Consider the following 22501-nt stretch of genomic DNA (forward strand, 5'->3'; position numbering starts at 1 on the left):
AACTACAAATGTACACATTGAAGAATCTCCATGAACCTCAAGTACAAGAAACATGAAAAAAACTATACTAAGGCACATAATTGTTCAAAACCAGTGATAAAATCTTAAAAACTGCAAGAGAAAAAAAGATGTAGTTTGTACAGAGGAGCAAGAATAAGGAAGACATCAGATTTATTGTTGGAAAAAATACAAATGAGGAGATGATGGAGCAGCATTTTTAAAGTATTGAAAGGAGAAGAAGACTCAACCTGGAATTCTGTAGCCAACAAAACCGCAAAAACCAAGATGAAATAAAGACATTTTTGGACTAGGAAAAACCGAAAGAATTTTTTTCAAGCAGACCCACACTACAAAATATATTACAGGATGTCTTTCAAGCAGAAGGATAGTAATACCAACTGGAAATATGGACCTACCCAAAGAAATAAAAGATCACTGTAAATGGTAAGTAACTACATGAATAAATATATTAAAATTTTTCTTCCTAATTAAATCTCTTTGAGACATAATTGGATGTTTAAACAAAAATAATAATGGGGCTTCCCTGGTGGCACAGTGGTTGAGAGTCCGCCTGCTGATGCAGGGGACACGGGTTCGTGCCCTGGTCCAGGAAGATCCCACATGCCGTGGAGCAGCTAGGCCCGTGAGCCATGGCCGCTGAGCCTGCGTGTCCGGAGCCTGTGCTCCGCAACGGGAGAGGCCACAACAGTGAGATGCCGGCATACAGCAAAAAAATTTAAAAATAATAATGATAATAATAATGATGATGTATTGTGTGACTTATAAGATAAGTAAAAGTAAAATTCATGACAATAATAGCATAAAGGACAGGAAGGGGCATATAAGAGTATACTACTATAAGTTTCTTATACTGTATATGAATTAAATATAAGTTGCTTATACTGTATGTATACTTATACTATGTCACTTGAAGTAGACTGTCATAAAATGTATACTAATGCAACTACTAAAGTAACAAAAGAAAGTTATAACTAGTAAGTTAAAAAAATAAAGGAGATAAAAGAGATTCATAAAAATTACTCTCTTAATCTAAAATAAGGCGGAAAAGGAAAGAGATCAAAAACAGATTGACAGAAGATAAATGACAGTATGATAGTTGGAAAAGTCAGAAATTGTCAAATTGGAGAAAAAAAGCAAGACTCAATTCTTTGCTGCCTACAAGAAATGCACTTTAAATATAAAAGCAGAAAAGATATACCATGCTAACACTAATCACAGTAAAGCTAGAGTGGCTGAATTAATGTCAGACAAAGTAGATTTCAAAGCAAAGAATATTACCAAGGTAAAAGGAGGTCATTTTATAATGATAAATGGTCAATTAATGCATAGGATTTAACCATCCTAAATGTTTCTACATCTCAAACAGTGCTTTGAAGGAAAAGCTGATAGAAATAGGAGAAATGGATAAATTCACAATTATAGTTGAATTCAACACACCTCTCTCAATAATTGATAGAACAAGTATGTAGAAAATCAACAAAGATATAATTGTCAGCCAACCTAAGTTGATTGACATTTATGGAACACTCCACTCATAACCACAGAATACACATTCTTTTATGTGCACACAAAACATTTACCAAGATAGACCATATTCTGGGCCATAATATAAGGATCAAATTTAGAAGGATTTGAGTCCTATATAGTGTGTTCCTTGACCACGGAGTTAATTATAAATCAGTAACAAAAGAGCCTTGGAAAATCCCTAAATATTTGAAAGCTAAATACATCTAAATAGCTCATAGATCAAAGGACAAATCAAGAGGGAGATTAGAAAATATTTTGAACTAAATAAAAGTGAAACACAATCAGAATTTTTGTGATGCCACTAACACAGTACTTAGAAGAATTTATAGCACTGAATAAGAAGAAAAGTCAATTCAATGACTTCACCTTCCCCCTTAGGAAACTAGAAAAAGAAGAGCACATTAAGCCTAAGAAAGCAGAAGAAAGAAAATCATAAAGAACAAAGCAGAAATCAGTGAGGACACAGAAGACAGTAGAGAAAAATCAAGGGAACCAAAAAGCTCCATTAAAGTAATATACTTTAGCCAGGTTGATCAGGACAAAAAAAAAAAAGTTACAGATTACCAATATCAGGAATGTGAGCTAGGATATCACTACAGATTCTACAGGTAATAAATGGATAATAAAATATTTTGAGCAGCTGTATGTAAATAAATTTGACAGTGGACAAATTTCTTGAGAGATAAAAATTATCAAAGTTCTGAAAGAAATACAATATCCTAATGTTCCTGTATCTATTAAATAAATGGGCATTGTAGTTAAACACCTTCCCATAAAGAAAATTCCAGGCCTAGATAGTGCCAAAATAATATCCCAAATCAGTGAAGTGGAGAAAGGATAAGCTTTTCAACAAGTGGTGCTAGAAACATTGGATTTCCATATGCAAAAAAAAAAGAAGAAAAGAAAAAGAAAGAATTTGTTTTATTACCTTGCATCATATTACAAAAATTAACTCAGAGTGGATCATAGGCCTAAATGTGAAATCTAAAACATAAACTTCAGAAAAAAGCAAAACGTAGGAGAAAAGATTTGTGACCCTGGATTAGGCAAAATTGCACAGATGTGACATCAAACACAGATCAATGAAAAAACAAATTGATAAATTGGATTCATAAAAATTAAAAACTAACAAAAGCCGAAGGGAGAGCATGTGTTCAGTGACAAGCGACATGGACAGAATATAGTGTAACAGGGCTGACAGGGATCATTGGATTCGGCAAATCTGGAATTCCACAACTGCCATATAAGAACAAATGAAAATACCAGTGTTTCATTTATTGATTTGAAATTACTATTGAACTTGTTTTAATCTGGGAGAACTATCAAGTGAAATAGTACAGAGATGTTTGTGAATTTTATTTTTTAGGTCAATTGATTATAAATTGGGCATTGATGTAATATAAAGAAATAAAAATCTTTTTATGATTATGAAAACAATTCTTTATTAAATATGTCGAAAGATTTTAAGACAGAGGCCAGCCCAAATCCTTCCACCCAGAGAGAACCATTATTAGTAGTACCAACTGATATATTGTCTTTTTAAACCTGTATATATATGTTTCTTAAGTAATAGAACTTGTATCTTCGTATACAGTTTTGTGTCCTCCTTTCTTTGTATAGCAAATGTACTGAGCATGTTCCTGTGTCAGTAAATATTCTTTAAAATCAAGAGTTTTAGCACATACTTAACATTTTGTGAATCAAATATCCCCAAGAAGTAAGATAGATTCTTATTTTTTGGCATGATTTATAAAAGTCATCTTCAGGGACTTCCTTGGCAGTCCAGTGGTTAAGACTCCACTCTTCCAATGCAGGGGGTGCAGGTTTGATCTCTGGTCCGAGAACTAAGATCCGATATGCTGTGCAGTGCAGCCAAAAAATAAAATAAATTAAAAAAAAATTATCTTCATTGCTGTATGTAGTATGTTGAATATCGTACTGCTTCTTTTACAGTGTCAGTTTAGTAAAATATAGAATTGTCTGAGTAACTTTGATAGAGGCAGCATTGATGGTCTATCACCGCCTTCATTCTCAACATATGTAAGAGCCTGTGTTTAAGTAATTTTAGTAAGATTTCTGATTATTTCAGATGATTTAGACATGGGAAATGAAACCACTTGGTATCAAAATTTGGTTACAAACTTTGTCATATAAATGTTTCCAATTTAATTTTCTAGAAACTCTTTTGAGATTTTGTTTTTCGAACTTGTTTCTTTGTATATTTCCTTTATTTGCCATTCAGGTTGTTCAGTTATTTGGCAACAAACTTGACAGAGAAGCAGATGATAAGAAGAGTAAAGTTATAACATAGAAATTGAAACTGTATTATGTATTATAATAAGAAATTCACAATCCACTGTAGCATGCTTTATTTGCACATAAGGATGTGTGCCAGTTTTCTATCTAAACTGAACATACTTTTTCAGTATGATCCAAAACCTTGTTCAAACCCAGTACTAAAAAGAAATCTTAACAAGCATAGTATGAACTTCATATTGATGTCTTCCCTTTTTGCACTCTGATTAATTTCTTGTAATGATGATATACTTACTCATACATTTTTCTGTCTACAGAAATCGTGAGATCCTGGAAAATGTGTTAGCTGTCATCCTGGCTATTCTTGTGGCTTTTTTGGGATCTATTCTTCTCATACAAGGCTTCTTCAGAGATATCTGGGTCTTCCAGTTCTGCCTGGTGATAGCCAGCTGTCAATATTCACTACTTAAGGTACCAGCATCTCCCTTCTCTTCAGACTTTAGCATCATAGTTACGTTAAAAAGCAGAAGGTTTTGTATCATTCATTGAATTATAGTAAGAATATAAATTTTAGGTTTATTTTCCTTGGACGTTTACGTTAAGATTGGGAAAGGAACAAAAGGGACATGTAAACTTTAAAAAATAATGACATATGAATGAAGCTTCCTAAAAACTTTTTTTGTATTAAAATAAAAAAATAAGAATTCGAGTTCTTTTTTTCTCTCTCTCTTTTTCTTTTCTTTTTTTTTGGCCATGCCACATGGCTTGCTGGATCTTAGTTCCCCAACCAGGGTTATAACCCAGACCCTGGCAATGAAAGTGTCAGGTCCTAACCACTGGACTGCTAGGGAATTCCCAAGAATTCGAGTTCTTGAAATTCATTTGATAAATTAAAATAAAATGAAACTGTCCTACTCTCATATTTTAAGTCTTCTATTATGTAGGTGAAATTTATTAAGATCCATCATTGGTAGATAGAATAATGTCAAAACTAGCATATACATTCTTTGTGGACACAGAGAGCAGAAGATCAGTGTCCCTTTGCTTTTGTTTAAATAGTGGTTCTAAAATACTAAATGTTATCAATTTTAAGCTTTCCATAAATGGGAGAATCAAATACCAAATTTTTCACTTTTCCATGCCATATCAGTGTGCACTGGTAACATGGACTGTTTTCTTTCCTTTCTTAGCCAGTACTGGTTATTTGCCTGATACATACTAACATGCAGAACCCTCTCCCATCCTGAAAACTATTTGATTAGTTCTGTTTATACCATCAGCTATCCTTTCTCTTTTCTCTCTCCATTCATAGACATCTGGAATAAACCACCTTTGTCAACTGCTCCATTTCTTCAAGATCCATCCATACTCTTTTCCTCGTTACATTATTGAAATTACAGTCTTTGTGGGCTAATAATCTCTAATTGCCAAATCTATGTTCTTAGTCTTCATTCTCTGTGAGTGCTGCATCATTTAAATACCTGTGAATACTTTCTTCCATTTTTATGTTTTCCTCATTGCCGATCTGTTACTTTATACTACCCTCATGATTATGCTACTTTGCAAGTAACTTTATTTTCCTTTGTTGATGCCTCTTTGTTCTTTTGACTACCACTTAATTTACAAGAACTCTCTAGGGTTTTATTTGGTCCTCTTTTCAGTTTGTAATTCCTTGCCAGTGAAGTCATCCTCTTTTATTACTTTGTTGCCCCTGTATATGAATTATGTCCAGATTTATGGCACAGTCTTCACCTTTCTTGTAAGCTGTAGTCCTATATATCTAACAGGCAGCTGGGCACATTCTGAAAATGGCACATCATCATCTTCTGATATTTTCCTTTCCCAGTTCCTTTGCTTTTTCTTTTTTTTAACACCTTTTTTGGAGTATAATTCCTTTACAGTGTTGTGTTAGTTTCTACTGTATAACAAAGTGACTCAGCTATACGCATATGTACATACCCTCCCTTGTGCGTCTCCCTCCCATCCTCCTTATGCCACCCCTCTAGGTGGTCGCAAAGCACCAAGCTGATCTCCCTGTGCCATGCAGCTGCTTCCCACTAGATATCTATTTTATGTTTGGTAGTGTATATATGTCCATGCCACTCTCTGACTTCGTCCCAGCTTACCCTTCCCCCTCCTCGTGTCCTCAAGTCCATTCTCTACATCTGCGTCTTTATTCCTGTCCTGTCCCTAGGTTCTTCAGAACCTTTTTTTTTTTTTTTTTACATTCCATGTATATGTGTTAGCATATGATATTTGTTTTTCTCTCTGACTTACTTCACTCTGTATGACAGACTCTAGGTCCACCCACCTCACTACAAATAACTCAATTTTGTTTCTTTTTATGGCTGAGTAATATTCCATTGTATATATGTGCCACATCTTCTTTATCCATTCATCTGTTGATGGACACTTAGGTTGCTTCCATGTCCTGGCTATTGTAAATAGTGCTGCAATGAACATTGTGGCACATGACTCTTTTTGAATTATGGTTTTCTCAGGGTATAGGCCTAGTAGTGGTATTGCTGGGTCATATGGTAGTTCTATGTTTAGTTTTTTAAGGAACTTCCATACTGTTCTCCATAGTGGCTATATCAATTTACATTCCCACCAACAGTGCAGGAGGGTTCCCTTTTCTCCACACCCTCTCCAGCATTTATTGTTTGTAGATTTTTTGATGTTGGCCGTTCTGACTGGTGTGAGGTGATAAACTCATTGTAGTTTTGATTTGCATTTCTCTAATGATTAGTGATGTTGAGCATCTTTTCATGTGTTTGTTGGCAATCTGTATATCTTCTTTGGAGAAATGTCTATTTAGGTCTTCTGCCCATTTTTGGATTGGATTGTTTGTTTTTTTGATATTGAGCTGCATGAGCTGCTTGTATATTTTGGAGATTAATCCTTTGCATTTGCATCGTTTGCAAATATTTTCTCCCATTCTGAAGGTTGTCTTTTCATCTTGTTTATGGTTCCCTTTGCTGTACAAAAGCTTTGAAGTTTCATTAGGTCCCATTTGTTTATTTTTGTTTTTATTTCCATTTCTCTAGGAGGTGGGTCAAAAAGGATCTTGCTGTGATTTATGTCATGGAGTGTTCTGCCTATGTTTTCCTCTAAGAGTTTTATGGTGTCTGGCCTTACATTTAGGTCTTTAATCCATTTTGAGTTTATTTTTGTGTATGGTGTTAAGGAGTGTTCTAATTTCATTCTTTTACATGTAGCTGTCCAGTTTTCTCAGCACCACTTACTGAAGAGGCTGTCTTTTCTCCATTGTATACTCTTGCCTCCTTTATCAAAGATAAGGTGACCATATGTACATGGGTTTATCTCCAGGCTTTCTTTCCTGTTCCATTGATCTACGTTTCTGTTTTTGTGCCAGTACCATACTGTCTTGATTACTGTAGCTTTGTAGTATAGTCTGAAGTCAGGGAGCCTGATTCCTCCAGCTCCATTTTTCTTTCTCAAGATTATTTTGGCTATTCAGTCTTTTGTGTTTCCATAAAAATTGTGAATTGTTTTGTTCTAGTCCTGTGAAAATGACATTGGTAGTTTGATAGGGATTGCATTGAATCTGTAGATTGCTTTGGGTAGTATAGTCATTTTCACAATGTTGATTCTTCCAATCCAAGAACATAGTATATCTCTCCATCTGTTTGAATCGTCTTTCCTTTCTTTTATCAGTGCCTTATAGTTTTCTGAGTACAGGTCTTTTACCTCCTCAGGTAGGTTTTTTCCTAGGTATTTTATTCTTTTCATTGCAGTGGTAAATGGGAGTGTTTCCTTAATTTCTCTTTCAGATTTTTCATCATTAGTGTATAGGAATGCAAGAGATTTCTGTGCGTTACTTTTGTATCCTGCTACTCTACCAAATTCATTGATTAGCTCTAGGAGTTTTCTGGTAGCATCTTTAGGATTTTCTTTGTGTAGTATGTCATCTGCAAACAGTGACAGTTTTACTTCTTCTTTTCCAATTTGGATTCCTTTTATTTGTTTTTATTCTCTGATTGCTGTCGCTAAGACTTCCAAAACTATGTTGAATAATAGTGGTGAGAATGGGCAACCTTGTCTTGTTCCTGATCTTAGAGGAGATGGTTTCGGTTTTTCACCATTGAGAACGTTGTCGGCTGTGGTTTTGTCATATATGGCCTTTTATTATATTGAGATAGGTTCCCTCAAGGCCTACTTTCTGGAGGGTTTTTATCATAAATGGGTGTTGAATTTTGTCAGTAGCTTTTTCTGCATCTATTGAGATGATCATATGGTTTTTATCCTTCATTTGTTAATATGGTGTATCACATTGATACGCATATACTGAAGAATCCTTGCATTCCTGCAAAAACCCCACTTGATTATGGTGTATGGTCCTTTTAATGTGCTGTTGGATTCTGTTTGCTAGTATTTTGCTGAGCATCTTTGTATCTGTGTTCATCAGAGATATTAGCCTGTAGTTTTCTTTTTTTGTGACATCTTTGTCTGGTTTTGGTATCAGGGTAATGGTGGCCTCATAAAATGAGTTTGGGAGTGTTCCTCCCTCTCCTATATTTTGGAAGAATTTGAGAAGGATAGGTGTTAGCTTTTCTCTAAATGTTTGATAGAATTCGCCTGTGAAGCCATCTGGTCCTGGGCTTTTGTTTGTTGGAAGATTTTTAATCACAGTTACAATTTCAGTGCTTGTGATTGGTCTGTTCATATTTTCTGTTTCTTCATGGTTCAGTCTCAGAATGTTGTGCTTTTCTAAGAATTTGTCCATTTCTTCCAGGTTGTCCATTTTATTGGCATAGAGTTGTTTGTAGTAATCTCTCATGATCCTTTGTATTTCTGCGGTGTCAGTTGTTACTTCTCCTGTTTCATTTCAAATTCTATTGATTTGAGTCTTCTGCCTTTTTTTCTTGTTGAGTCTGGCTAATGGTTTACCAATTTTGTTTATCTTTTCAACAAACCAGCTTTTAGTTTTATTGATCTTTGCTATTGTTTCCTTCATTTCTTTTCCATTTATTTCTCATCTGATCTTTATGATTTCTTTCCTTCTGCTAAATTTGGAGTGTTTTTGTTCTTTCTGTAATTGCTTCAGGTGTAAGGTTAGGTTGTTTGAGGTGTTTCTTGTTTCTTGAGGTAGGATTGTATTGCTATAAACTTTCCTCTTAGAACTGCTTTTGCTGCATTCCATAGGTTTTGGGTCATCATGTTTTCATTGTCACTTGTTCCTAGGTATTTTTTGATTTCCTCTTTGATTTCTTCAGTGATCTCTTGGTTATTTAGTGCTGTATTGTTTAGCCTCCACCTGTTTGTGTTTTTTACAGTTTTTTTCCTGTAATTGATATCTAGTCTCATAACATTGTGGTTGGAAAAGATACTTGATATAATTTCAATTTTTTTAAATTTACCAAGGCTTGATTTGTGATCCAAGATATGGTCTATCCTGGAGAATGTTCCGTGAGCACTTGAGAAGAAAGTGTATTCTGTTGTTTCTTTGGATCGAGTGTCCTATAAATATCAGTTAAGTCCATCTTGTTTAATGTGTCATTTAAAGCCTGTGTTTCGTTATTTATTTTCGTTTTGGATGATCTGGCCATTGGTGAAAGTGGGGTGTTAAAGTCTCCTCCAATTATTGTGTTACTGTCAATTTTTCCTTTTATAGCTGTTAGCATTTGCCTTATGTATTGTGGTGCTCCTATGTTGGGTGCCTAAATATTTACACTTGTTATATCTTCTCCTTTGATTGATCCCTTGATCATTATGTAGTGTCCTTCTTTGTCTCTTGTAATAGTCCTTATTTTAAAGTCTGTTTTTTCTGAAATGGGAATTGCTGCTCCAGCTTTGTTTTGATTTCCATTTGCATGGAATATCTTTTTCCATCCCCTCACTTTCAGTCTGTATGTGTCCCTAGGTCTGAAGTGAGTCTCTTGTAGACAGCATATATACGGGTCTTGTTTTTGTATCCATTCAGCCAGGCTATGTCTTTGTTTGGAGCATTTAATTCATTTATATTTAAGGTAATTACCAATATGTATGTTCCTATTATCATTTTCTTAATTGTTTTGGGTTTGTTTTTGTAGGTCTTTTCCTTCTGTTGTTTTCCTGCCTAGAGAAGTTCCTTTAGCATTTGTTGTAAAGCTGGTTTGGTGGTGCTGAATTCTCTTAACTTTTGCTTACCTGTAAAGGATTTAATTTCTCAAACGAGTCTGAATGAGACCCTTCCTGGGTAGAGTAATCTTGGTTGTAGGTTTTTCCCTCTCATCACTTTAAATATGTCTTGCCACTTCCTTCTGGCTTGCAGAGTTTCTGCTGAAAAATCAGCTGTTGACCTTATGGGGATTCCCTTGTATGTTTTTTGTTGTTTTTCCCTTGCTGCTTTAATATTATTTCTTTGTATTTAATTTTTGATAGTTTGATTAATATGTGTCTCAGCGTGTTTCTCTTTGGGTTTATCCTGTATGGTACTCTCCTTGTTTCCTGGACTTGATTGACTATTTCCTTTCCCATGTTATGGAAATTTTCAACTATAATCTCTTCACATATTTTCTCAGATGCTTTCTTTTTCTCCTCTTCTTCTAGGGCCCCTATAATGTGAATGTTCGTGCGTTTAATGCTGTCCCAGAGGTCTCTGAGACTGTCCTCAGTTCTTTTCCTTCTTTTTTCTTCATTCTGCTTCCTGGAAGTTATTTCCACCATTTTATCTACCCGCTCACTTATCCATTCTTCTGCCTCAGTTATTCTCCTATTGATTCCTTCTAGAGTATTTTAAATTTCAGTTATTGTGTTTTTCATCACTGTTTGTTTGCTCTTTAGTTCTTCTAGATCCTTGTTAAATGTTTCTTGTATTTTCTCCATTCTGTTTCCAAGATTTTGGATCATCTTTACTATCATTACTCTTAATTCTTTTTCAAGTAGATTGCCTATTTCATATTCATTTATTTGGTCTTGTAGGTTTTTACCTTGCTCCTTCATCTGTAACATATTTTTTTGCTTTTTTTTGTTGTTGTTGGGTGGTGCTGTATTCCTGTCTTACTGGTTGTTTGGCCTGAGACATCCAGCACTGGAGTTTGCAGGCAGTTGGATAGAGCTGCGTCTTGGTGCTGAGATGAGTACCTCCGGGAGACCTCACTCCGATTGATATTCCCTGGGGTCTGAGGTTCTCTGTTAGTGTGGTTTGGACTCAGAGCTCCCACCACAAGAGCTTGGGCCCAACGTCTGGCCTGGGAGCCAAGATCCCGCAAAATTCGTGGCGTGGTTAAAAAAAGAGATAAAAAACAGGAAGAAAGAAAGAAAGAAAAAGGAGCAGTACAATATCAAAGAATAAAAAACAAAATAAAATTAGAAAGTTAAAAAATATTAGGAAAAATAAAAGTATAATTGAAACAACTGCAACAGGGTAAAATAAAACCACAGCAGAAAAAAAAGGGTGGAGGAAACAAGCCAAAAGGAGAGATCACTAACAAAGGATAAAGAATAAAATAAAATTAGGAAAATAAAAGATTTATTAGGAAAAGTTAAGAAATCAACAACAATGAATCAACAAGGTAAAACAGAACCCAATCTAAAAGAGGAAAAAAGAAAAGAAAAAAAAAAGCCTTGGGGGTGGAGTTTAGTTGGGGGGTGGAACTTAGGCAGGGGTTGGGTTTAGGGTGGGGTGTGACATAGGCGGTTGAGGGGGTTGATGTTTGAGCGTGGCGCGGGGCCTAGGCAGGGTGACGTTCAGGTGTGGGGCGGGGCCGCTGCTTAGCACCTGGCAGAAGGGGAGAGGCAGCATGTGGAAAGGACAGCTTCTGGAGAGTGGAGTTCCGGAGTTTGGAGGTAGGGCCCTGAGTGAGTGTGTGTGGGTGGGGTTTAGGCCCAGCTCGATGGAGGGGGTCTCCGAGTGTAGGGGTGGGGCACTGGGTGGGGGTGTAGGGGTGGGGCTTGGGCTCTGAATGGCAGGAGGGAGGCTCTGAGGGCAGAGGATTAGGTCCTGGAGCCCAACAGGCTTCCCAGTGCCTAAGTGGACAGGGAAAGCACTGGCCCCATTCCCTTCTGTTCCTTCATGCATCTCCCCCACCATCTCTCCCAGGGTCTCCCCTGTTGCTGCTGGACCCCTAACTGTGGGTGTGTCCTGCTGGGTGTAGGAACTCCTTCCCTCCCCCAGCCACCCCTCAGGGGTGCCAGTCCCAGAGGTCTGGCCTTTACTTTTGCTCCCCCTTCCCTCCCTCCCACTCCCTCAGGACCCGCATGGCTGGAGGGGGCCTAGGTGGGCAGAGGATCAGGCCCGGCATCTCAACAGGTTTCTGGGGGTCCAAGTGGGCAGGAGAAAGCTGGCCATGCTCGCTTTTGATCCTCTGCCTTCCCAGTGGTTCCCCAGTTTCCCCCTTTGGGCCTGGGATCCCTTCCCCTCCCCCAGCCACCCCTCAGGGGTGCCAGCCCCACCCTACCTCTACTTCTTCTCCCCCTTCACTCCCCCCACGTGCCATGTCCTACCCGGTCACTTGGGGTTCCTTCCGTCCCCTGAGGTGCCCTCCCCCACGGGTGCCTGGCAGGTGCCCAGTTGTGAGGAGACGAGAATTCCGCTTCCTCCTAGTACGCCATCTTGACTCTGCTCCAGTTCCTTTGCTTTTGATAGTTGTATACTAACCCAGATCTTAGAGCCTCTGCTCCTTCTTCTTTACCTCTAATGACAGTGACTAAGTCCCTCTGATTAAATTTGGTGATTCTGTGTTACAATTTCTGGCCTTTCTTGCTTTTCATTTCAGTTCCCCTTAATCCATCCCTTTATTGCCCTAAGCCATTTAAACTCATTCCCTGGATCCAATGTCCCTTATCCTGTTAATTTTGTCCACTGCTTAATATGGTTAGATATGGAAAAGGCAAAGGATGACTGAGATTTTTTAAACTATTTCAGATTTTTAAAATCTAGTTGACTAGAAGAATAGTAATATCATAAACAGAAATAAGAAAGACGGGAATAGAGCTTTAGGAAGATAGATGTTCGAATTGAAAGAGTTTAAAGATTGTCTGGTCTCATATCCAGCCAAGGGCCACATGCCAAACTCAGTGAGTTTAGTCCAGTGTAGAATTGTAGGATGGTGATAGACCATCTTAGTGAAACTGTTTGGTATGCTATTGAAAATGAACAGCAACTTTGGAGAAAAGTCATGATTTGGGAGGTAGCTGCACTATACATTTTGAACATTTTTATGGAAAGTTGTTAAAGTCTCTTAGAAGGATACAGCTTAACTAATTTGATGAGTTTGATGTGAAAATGCAGAGAATATATTTAACACCACTACCATTGAATTGTTTAGTAAGTTTGGAATTTGTGGGCAGAACTGGAATCCTTCTTTTAAGCTAACCCATATTTTGTGCATTTCCTGAATGGAGTGATGTTGCCGTGAGAAAGCATTCTACCTTAACTGTACTTGGGTGTTGTGATGAGCCAAGTAGTGGGATGGATCTGTCTGCTATATGCCACTTCAGAAACATTAAGCTAGATGCAGATTATTAATTAATCATAGTCAGTATAAGAGTTAGGAAAGATTTGAAATATTTTAATATCAGTGACCTCAGTATCTGGAGCTGATGTTTTGTCTTCTGTTGATGTTTCAACAGAATTAATGTAGGTCATTTCTTAGCTATGGGATATTTACTTGAAATTATTTCAGGCATTTTGGAAGTTAATGTAAAATTACCAGGTCTTCAGTAGTATAATCTGTCTGTTTCTTTTTTAGAGTGTTCAACCAGATTCTTCTTCTCCCAGACATGTAAGTCACTCTAATACACCTGTAACTTGTGTTTCCTTAACATTCCTCAAAGCCTTTTTTTGGTCATATGTCAGACTGAACTAAGATTTATGTTATTATTTTCTCACTGGCAATAGAAAGTCCCTGATAGTGCATTTGTTCTTTTTAGCCTCCTTTAATCTAGAGCAGTTCCTCAGTATTTGTCTCACACAATATTGACATTTTTAATGGGTACAGGCCAGTAATTTTGTAGACAGACGATCTTCAATTTGACTTTGTCTGATATTTCTTCTTTATTAGATACAGGCTGTGCTTTTTTGGTAGGAATATTACAAAAATGCTGTGTTCTTTGTAACTCATCATATCCAGACGCACATAGTGTCAATTTATGCTTTTACTGGTGATGTTAACTTTGATTTTTTGGCTAAGGGTAGTGTATGCAGTGTTTTTGAAACACTGCAATGTTAACATTTTGGGCTGGATAATTCTTTGTTGAAAGTTGGGGGTGGGGAGGATCTGTCCTGTGCATTGTAGGCTGTTTAGCATTATCTCTGACTTCTACCCATTAGATGCCAATAGCACCCTCACCCCAACTGTGACAACCACAATGTTTTCAGACATTGCCATATGTTCCCTGGGGGGCAGAATCCCCTCCCACTCCCTTGAGAACCAATACGCTACTGAAATGTTACCATTTTTCTCTTGTAGTTAATAAGTATATCATAGGAGATACTTTGAGATTGTGTATATGTCCTGTTGCCCTGCAAACCTCCGCCCAGTTGTTTTTAGTATCTATTGATGTTTCTTGCCTGAATCAGTTATCATTTGATGGTTGCCAAATAGTGATTTTTTTAGCTCCATCAGACCTTCTACATTTATAAGTTGACTTTTTACTATAAGAACTTTCCCTTTTTGTTTGTATTGGTGTGGATTCATGGATTCTTATTTTATTAAATGGACAGTAATGTTACTATCATTATTTTGATGCTCAAATTGTTCCTGATTTGGCCATTGGGAGTCCATCAAGCTGCCTTCTGTGTCCTTTTGACATACCTTCATCATTTTAAAAGTACTTTCTTCCTTTTGGGCACAATTATTTGTTCCAAGCTCATCTTATACTTTCCCGACCCTAGCCTGAAACCAGCCTTTTCTCTGTGGATCCTTAGTTCTTTTTAGTGGAGAATGTTATTTATAAACTAAGAGCTGGATGTTAGTAATCTTTATTACTAGAATGTCATTGCTTCTAGGTCCTCTCAGTGGATAAAGCTAGAAAAATACATGTATACACTTAACATACACACATACATGTATATACACACATTTATTCTTATACCTATCTATTTATATGCATATTAAAAATACTGAGTTCATACTGATACTTAATTTCAATCAATTATCGTGGGGTTTATTCTGTTCTTCCTCCTATCCTTATTTGTAATTCCCTTCTGCCACAGTCAGAAACCTGACCTCCATATGGAAGCATTTTGAATCCTTAGAATATAAGCCATCAAAGATCTCAGTAGCTAGTTGTGACACTTCAAATTAAATAAACTGACTTCTTTTTTAATATCATTTTCAGGGTCATAATCGTATCATTGCCTACAGTAGACCAGTTTATTTCTGTTTGTGTTGTGGTCTTATTTGGCTCTTGGATTATGGTAGTAGAAACCTTACTACAACCAAGTTCAAATTATACGGAATAACTTTCACCAATCCGCTGGTGCTTGTATCAGCCAGGGATTTAGTTATAGGTGAGTCATCTTTAAAGTATCTTAGATCTTAATGTTAATTAATTTGTATACAAACCATTCACTGATAAATAGATCAATTATATAGATAAAAATAGTTTTACTGGGTTTATTTTGCTGTTTATTGCCATCCTCTCAGTGAGGAACAAAACTATAGGGCTGTTAGGAATGAAAAAAGCTAATGATGAACAAATATTATGGTAATTCTTCTGTTGTTGAAGCAGGTGGAATGAAAGATTTCCTTTGGATCTCAGGTTCCTATTATGTGAAAACAGTTGAATTAATTTTAAAAGCTGTTGTTTATAGTTGGAAAGATTATTTAATATTCAGGCAGTTATCTAGAGAGAAATACTTTAAAATGGTATATTTTAAGAAATTTGGTTTGTAGTTTTAAGCAACTTTAAGAAACTAGCTTAGTAATTTATATTAATTTTGGGTTTCTTTTTATCATTTATTTTATGATCTTAGATGAACAAAAGGATGGATGTGATATACTGTTCTTAACTTGCTTTTCTTTCCTTCTATAGTGTTTACACTCTGTTTCCCAATAGTATTTTTCATTGGTCTCCTGCCTCAGGTGAATACATTTGTAATGTACCTTTGTGAACAATTGGATATCCATATCTTTGGTGGTAATGGTGAGTACTTCTTTATAAAAATTATAGTTTACAGTATTACTTTTACAGATCACTAAGTAATAAACTGAACATTAAATTACTTTTCCAGTTTTTATTTTAGAATTGTAATTAGAAAGAAAAAGGCACTTATTTAATAATTAAAGACTGAACAGGAATTAATTTGTAGATAGGAAATAATAGTCAAGGCTGCTACTTTAGGGAAAGATCCAGGGATAATGGAGTTGATTTGTAAGTGTTAAAATACTGTCATCTTAAAGTAAAAGTTATAGTGAGTTTACATGGAACCTGAATAGACTTAACGAAATATTTATAAAAGATCAAATAGATTGAGCTCTGATACATGGCATTATATTTAGATTTTGAACTAGTGTATGCATTTGATATTCTATATATTTGGTTTCAGAGCTTTATTTTATCTTTAGAATGGGAACACCAAAACCAGAATGCTTTTAGTAAAAGCATTTTACTGAATAAGATTTTTAGAAATATCTCTGTTTTTAGAGTAGGATATGTAGATATGAATTGATATACTTAGAAATGTATTCCCTGTTACATGTACATTTTATTTTCAAAATAAGTAAGACTATACCAAAATTAACCTGGAATAATGTTTTGCAGAACTTGAAAATAACACTTTGGGTAGCCACCATGGTTAAAATATACCCTTATTTATAAAGTTTAACCATCTAACATCTTATTGAAAGATGAGTGTACAACTATAGAAAAAAATATGAAAGGGAAAGAAATGACTGAACTTTATAGTTTATTTCTATTTATACATCACATTCGCAGTCCACATCTTCCAAGTATATGCATTGAAATTATCTCTACTGATAAAATGTTGATATTATGGTTTAAATTTTAAATAGAAGCTAAGCTTCTTCTATGTCACTATGTATCTAGAGCATTTTTATTGTTTTGAAAATTTGAAGGAGTGTGAATTAAGACTGGGCTGGGCTTCAGCATAGCTTAATGGGTAGAAAACAATTTCAGTATTTAGGGGACTATTATAGGTGCTATATTAATCTAAATGCTATGCAGAAAGTTTAGTGTAGGTAATTTATAATAGTGGGCTTCGTCATAATTTACAAACTTGTGCAAGGTGTTAGGTTTTTAATATCTCCTAAAGAAAAATTTTTCTTGTAGAGTTCTTTTATGGTCGCCATATAAAATTACTATTAAAGTCTGTTATCTTAGCCATCCTCTATTCCTTATTATTAGTAATCCCATTAGCTCTGTTTTTTGTTATTGTTAGCAGTTAGATCATTACTCTTTTGTGAGAATTGATTAACACATGGGAATATACATTTATTTCTGTGGGTAACACAAGTTCTGTTTACATAGACAGTCTACATAATACATTTCTAGCTTCTTTTCAGGCTCTGCAAGCTTCATTTTCCCATACTTTTATAAATAATAAGATATATTCTTGAAGCATAATATAGGTACAGTTTTTTTCTGCTGTAGATAAATGTTTATTACTTCCAAGGGGAATATATTTTACCTTGTATCAGAAATTGTTGATAGTAAACCTTTGTCGTTTCAATTTTTTTATATATAAATTTATTTATTTTATTTTTGGCTGCGCTGGGTCTTTGTTGCTGCGCGCGGGCTTTCTCTAGTTGTGGTGAGCGGGGGCTACTTTTCGTTGTGGTGCGCGTGCTTCTCATTGCGGTGGCTTCTCTTGTTGTGGAGCATGGGCTCTAGGCACATGGGCTTCAGTAGTTATGGCACATGGGCTCAGTAGTTGTGGCTCGCGGGCTCTAGAGCGCAGGCTCAGTAGTTGTGGCACATGGGCTTAGTTGCTCCGTGGCATGTGGGGTCTTCCCGAACCAAGGCTCGAACCCGTGTCTGCTGCATTGGCAGGCGGAATCTTAACCACTGTGCCACCAGGAAAGTCCTCAAAATTTTTTGAAAGGATAGGATGAAGAAACTGAATTTTTATAAATCAAACAAGTAGATATTTAATTATAGTTAATAGCATACCATTTTAAATACTTTTCAGTGACCTTTTAAAGTATGTTTTCTCCATAAATGTTTATGAATGTTGATTTCATTTTCCCTTTCCTGTCTAGCCACTACAAGCCTGCTTGCAGCACTTTACAGTTTCATCTGTAGCATTGTGGCAGTAGCCTTACTATATGGATTGTGTTACGGCGCCTTAAAGGTGAGCAATACATGTAGTATGTTGTGTCTTTAAGGCTACTTTTCTATATGAAGATTGTTTTAAATTAACTAATGATTTTTTTCCTGGTGTCTCTTCAGCATTAATTTTCATGGTCTTCCTATGTTGAGCATTATTCTTATTCTCATTTAGTTTGAATTTGAAAGCAATTTCATAGTTAATCATTACTAAAGGAAAATCCTTTTCCATGTAGTAATCATAGATTAATATTAGAAACAGGTTAGTAAAAACTAGGCTGGTCTGGGATAGAGGTGGGGATAGTAATAACAGAATATGAAATTAATTTTAGGTTTCTACTTAAGAATATATGCAACTACTCTTCACATCAAGATTTTTTAAAACTTAGGAGAAGTTGTTCAAGGACTGCAATTTAAAATACAGTCTAGTAAAAATTAACGCACTGAAATTTAATGTCATTATTGGTTTAGAAGAATCTGGACGAGCCTTATTAGTTCCATTTTAAAACAATTGTCACCAAATTATAACTGTAAAAATTTTAGATTTCTCATAAACAACTCTCAGCTCTTGGTATTTTATTTTTTTATGATTAATACAAGATAATCAGAGAACGATAAGGTTGAAAGGGCTATGAAAAGTGACTCATAGCATCCTTCCTTGCTTCACTTATTCAGTAGCATTTACTGTGCTTACTGTGTGCCTAGTTCTGCTTTTAATTTGCCTATATGTTAACTGTGATTAACAAGTCAGTCGATGCTCTTAATAGAGGGTGATGAAGGCTATGAAAACAGAGTGTTACAGGTATACGAATTAAGATATTACCCTATTCAGCCTAAAGGGATTAAAGATGATTTTTCTAGGGGGTGGTTTTTTAACCAAAATTTGAAGAACAATAGGAAATAGCTAGTTGAAACAAGGGATGAAGAGCCATGGAGTTGTAAAGAAAGTGTGTTATGTACAGGAAACAGCAAATAATTTGGAATTGCTGGAAATTTGGGTACATGAGGAAAGATGGCCTACAGTAAGGCTGGAAAGGTAAGCAACGGCTGGATTATGAAATATCTTTTATCCTGAACGCATTGGGTGGAGATGGAAGACCACCAAATATTCGAGGTAAGGCAAGGAAATGATCAGTGTTGCATTTTAGAAAGATTTCTTGGTCCCCAGTGTGAAGGAGACTGAAATATAAGCAGGAAGTATCAGAAGTAGGGGGACTCTTGTGCTGCCATCTTAATTATAAGGGACTTAATGAAAATTGGATTCAGTGAATATATTTGGGAACTCTGTGGATGAAAAGAGCCAGAGTAGGATCCAGGATGACTTCTGGGTAGGGGCTGGCTTGATATCTGGTTAGATAGTGATATTAATGCACATGATTGGAAATCTTTGAGTTTACTGGGGAAGGTGATTGTTTACATTTAGACACTTTTATTTGTTGGCATTAATGGGGTATCCAGAGATACATAGTGGGTAGTTATTTGCAGTAATGATGAAAAGATTTAGAATTCATCAACAAATTAAAGTATAAGAAAAAGACTGCTAGCCTGGGTTGGCAGGATGCAGATAGAACCCTGGGAAATGCCAATATTTAAGCAGTAGATGGAACAGAATCCAACAAAGGAAACTTCAGAGGCAATACAGTGTGAAAAAAAAATTATTGAATTTGGCAGTTAATAGGATATTGGTGACTTTAACAAAACAGCTTTTTTGGTGTTTCGGCTGAGGAAGCTAGATTAATATAAGTTTAGGTCTGAATAGATATTAAGGAAACATATTCTACTCTGTCTAGAGTATAGTCGGGAAACCTGTGCACATGATGAGGATTGTTTTTTGGGTTTTGTTTTTTAAAAAAGATCTGAGCCTTGATTGCATTTAAAATGGGAGATGGAAAATTGATCAGAGAGGGAGATACTTGATGACATTAAGCCCAGGAAGGAACTGGAGGTAATGAGATCCAAATACAAGCTTCTCCCAGCTACAGTACCTATAAACCATCCTGGCATAAAGGTTTTAGATCTATGTTTGGAGAACATGTTTTGGAAAGTGAGTCATTATTTGGAAGTTGCAGTCATAGAAGTTAACAATGCAGTAAGTTTTCTAATTTTCTAAAGGCCTATTTAACTATAATTATATAGCAGAAGAGCAGCAATTGTAAAACTGCCAACTAGAACCTTGTGTCCTAAGACAGGGAAGGAGATATGTTTTTTTTTCCTTCTTTCTTGGCCATGGCATTTACATTAGACTATTTTAGTTTTAGGCATTCCCCATTGTAATAGAATAAATGTGCAGATGTACTTATATAAATGAGCAAAGACTATGTGCAGAGATTTCATCATAGCAGTGTTTGTAACAGCAAAAACTGTAAACGACCTAGTATTTGTTGTTTGTGACTGTTTAAATCAAATATGGTATAGCCTTACACTGGAATACTATACAGCCACGAAAAAGAATAAAAACAGACTTTAAAATTATTTATTTATTTATTTATTTGGCTGCACCGGGTCTTAATTGTGGCACACGGGATCTTCATTGCCGCATGTAGGATCTTCATTGTGGCATGCAGGATCTTTTAATTGCAGCATGTGAACTCCTAGTTCAGTCCTAGACTAGTCAGAGTCTTAGCCACTGGACCACCAGGGAAGTCCCAAAATAGATTTCTTATCTGCAAATGTGGAATGATTTCCAAGACATACAATTTGTTTCTTTTTTATCAAGCTGTATTGAAATGTAATTGACAAAAATGTAAGATATTTAAAGTGTACAGTATGATGATTTGATATACGTATACATTGTGAAAGGATTCCTCCTGACAAGTTAACACATTTATCACCTCACATATTTACCTTTTTTTTTGGTGAGCACATTTAAATTCTAGTCTTAGCAAATTTCAGTTCTACAATTCAGTGTTATCAACTATAGTCACTGTGTTACATATTAGCTCCTCAGAACTTATTCATCTTTTAAAAAATAATTTCTAAGTTTATTATTTTAATTTTTATTGAGGTATAATTGACATATACATTATATTAGTTTCAGCTAATGATTCAATATTTGTATATATTGCAAAACGAGCACCACAATAAATCCAATTAACAGCTGTCACCATACATAGTTAAAAATATTTTTTCTTGTGTTGAGAACTTTTAAGATCTGTTCTCTTAGCACCTTTTAAATATGCATACATTATTATTAACTGTAGTCACTGTGCTGTACGTTACCTCCCCAGAACTTATTTATCTTAAAACCGGAAGTTTGGGACTTCCCTGGTGGTCCCGTGGGTAAGACTCCACGCTCCCAATGCAGGGAGCCCAGGTTCGATTCCTGGTCAGTGAACTAGATCCCACATGCTGCAACTAAGACCCGATGCAACCAAATAAATAAATATTAAACAAAACTGGAAGTTTGTGCCTGTTGACCTTCTTTACCCATTTGCCCATGCCGTACCTAAACTTTATCTTATAACTGAAAGTTTGTACCCTTTTACCAACCTTTCCCTGTTTCCCCCACCTCCCAGTCCCTGACAACCACTTTTCTATTCTCTGTTTTTATGAGTTTGACTTTTCCCCCCCACATATAAGTGATAACGTGCAGTATTTGTCATTCTCTGTCTGGCTTATTTTACTTAGCATAATGCCCTCCAGTTTCATCCATGTTGTTGTAGGTGACAAAATTTCCTTTTTTTAAGGTTGAATAATATTCCTGTATGTGTGTGTGTGTGTGTGTGTGTGTGTGTGTGTGTGTGTTTTAATATAAAGGAAGGCAATATGCCAAAAAATAGATGTTTCCTTTGTGCCTTTTTTAAAAAAAGGCACACCTGATGGCTTGTGTATACATAGAACATTTATGGAAGAATACACAAGAAATTGACAATAGAAGTTACTTCTGGACAGTTAGGCTCATTGGGGAACATTATTGCATGCCTTTAGGAATGGTTTAATTTTTTTATGTATTCACTAATGTAGACTTTTACATCTGTTATTTCTGCTTTTTTTGTGTTTAAGTTTTGTTTTTCCTTGAACTTTAAAGCTTATTAAAAGTTAACATTATTCCTCTAAGACAACTTTAGTACCTCCTGTTTTTTATGTATATACTTCCTAGATGCTTACATATTTTTAAGAGATTGCCAGAATTTGGGCCATTATGTAATGAAGTGAAAATGTTCAGACCCAATACAGTGTGTAGAACAAATACATCTTTTAATCATTGTATTGCATATTATTCTAAATTATTAATGTAAATAAAATAAGTCATTTTGAGACCAATTTAAGGATTTTTTTTTGGGTCTGAGAGCAATAAAAAGTAGTGTCAAGCATTTGTTAAATAAATGCAAGCATCTTTTGGTTTTTTTTCAGAACTTGTTTTGAGGCAAAATTTATACACAGTGAATTCCACCTATCTTAAGTACACAATTTGATAAGTTGTGACAAATGCATATACCTGTGTAATATACACCCCTAGCAA

General features: G+C 35.7%; 1 protein-coding gene across 4 annotated transcripts in view; it reads left to right on the forward strand.

The window, feature by feature from the left end:
- The window catches only part of PCNX1 (pecanex 1), a 168274-nt gene that overhangs the window by 92747 nt on the left and 53026 nt on the right, over positions 1 to 22501 (forward strand). For all 4 annotated transcript variants that reach the window (XM_029236695.1, XM_029236696.1, XM_029236697.1 and 1 more), the window contains 5 exons: positions 4122 to 4275; positions 13500 to 13532; positions 15091 to 15262; positions 15787 to 15897; positions 17973 to 18064. In XM_029236695.1, coding sequence (XP_029092528.1) covers positions 4122 to 4275; positions 13500 to 13532; positions 15091 to 15262; positions 15787 to 15897; positions 17973 to 18064 — 562 coding nt within the window. The remainder of the gene's footprint in view (positions 1 to 4121; positions 4276 to 13499; positions 13533 to 15090; positions 15263 to 15786; positions 15898 to 17972; positions 18065 to 22501) is intronic.

This window comes from Monodon monoceros, unplaced genomic scaffold (genome assembly GCF_005190385.1).
Source record: "Monodon monoceros isolate NGI ecotype Baffin Bay Population unplaced genomic scaffold, NGI_Narwhal_1 Super_Scaffold_21, whole genome shotgun sequence".
In the NCBI taxonomy this organism is placed as follows: domain Eukaryota; kingdom Metazoa; phylum Chordata; class Mammalia; order Artiodactyla; family Monodontidae; genus Monodon; species Monodon monoceros.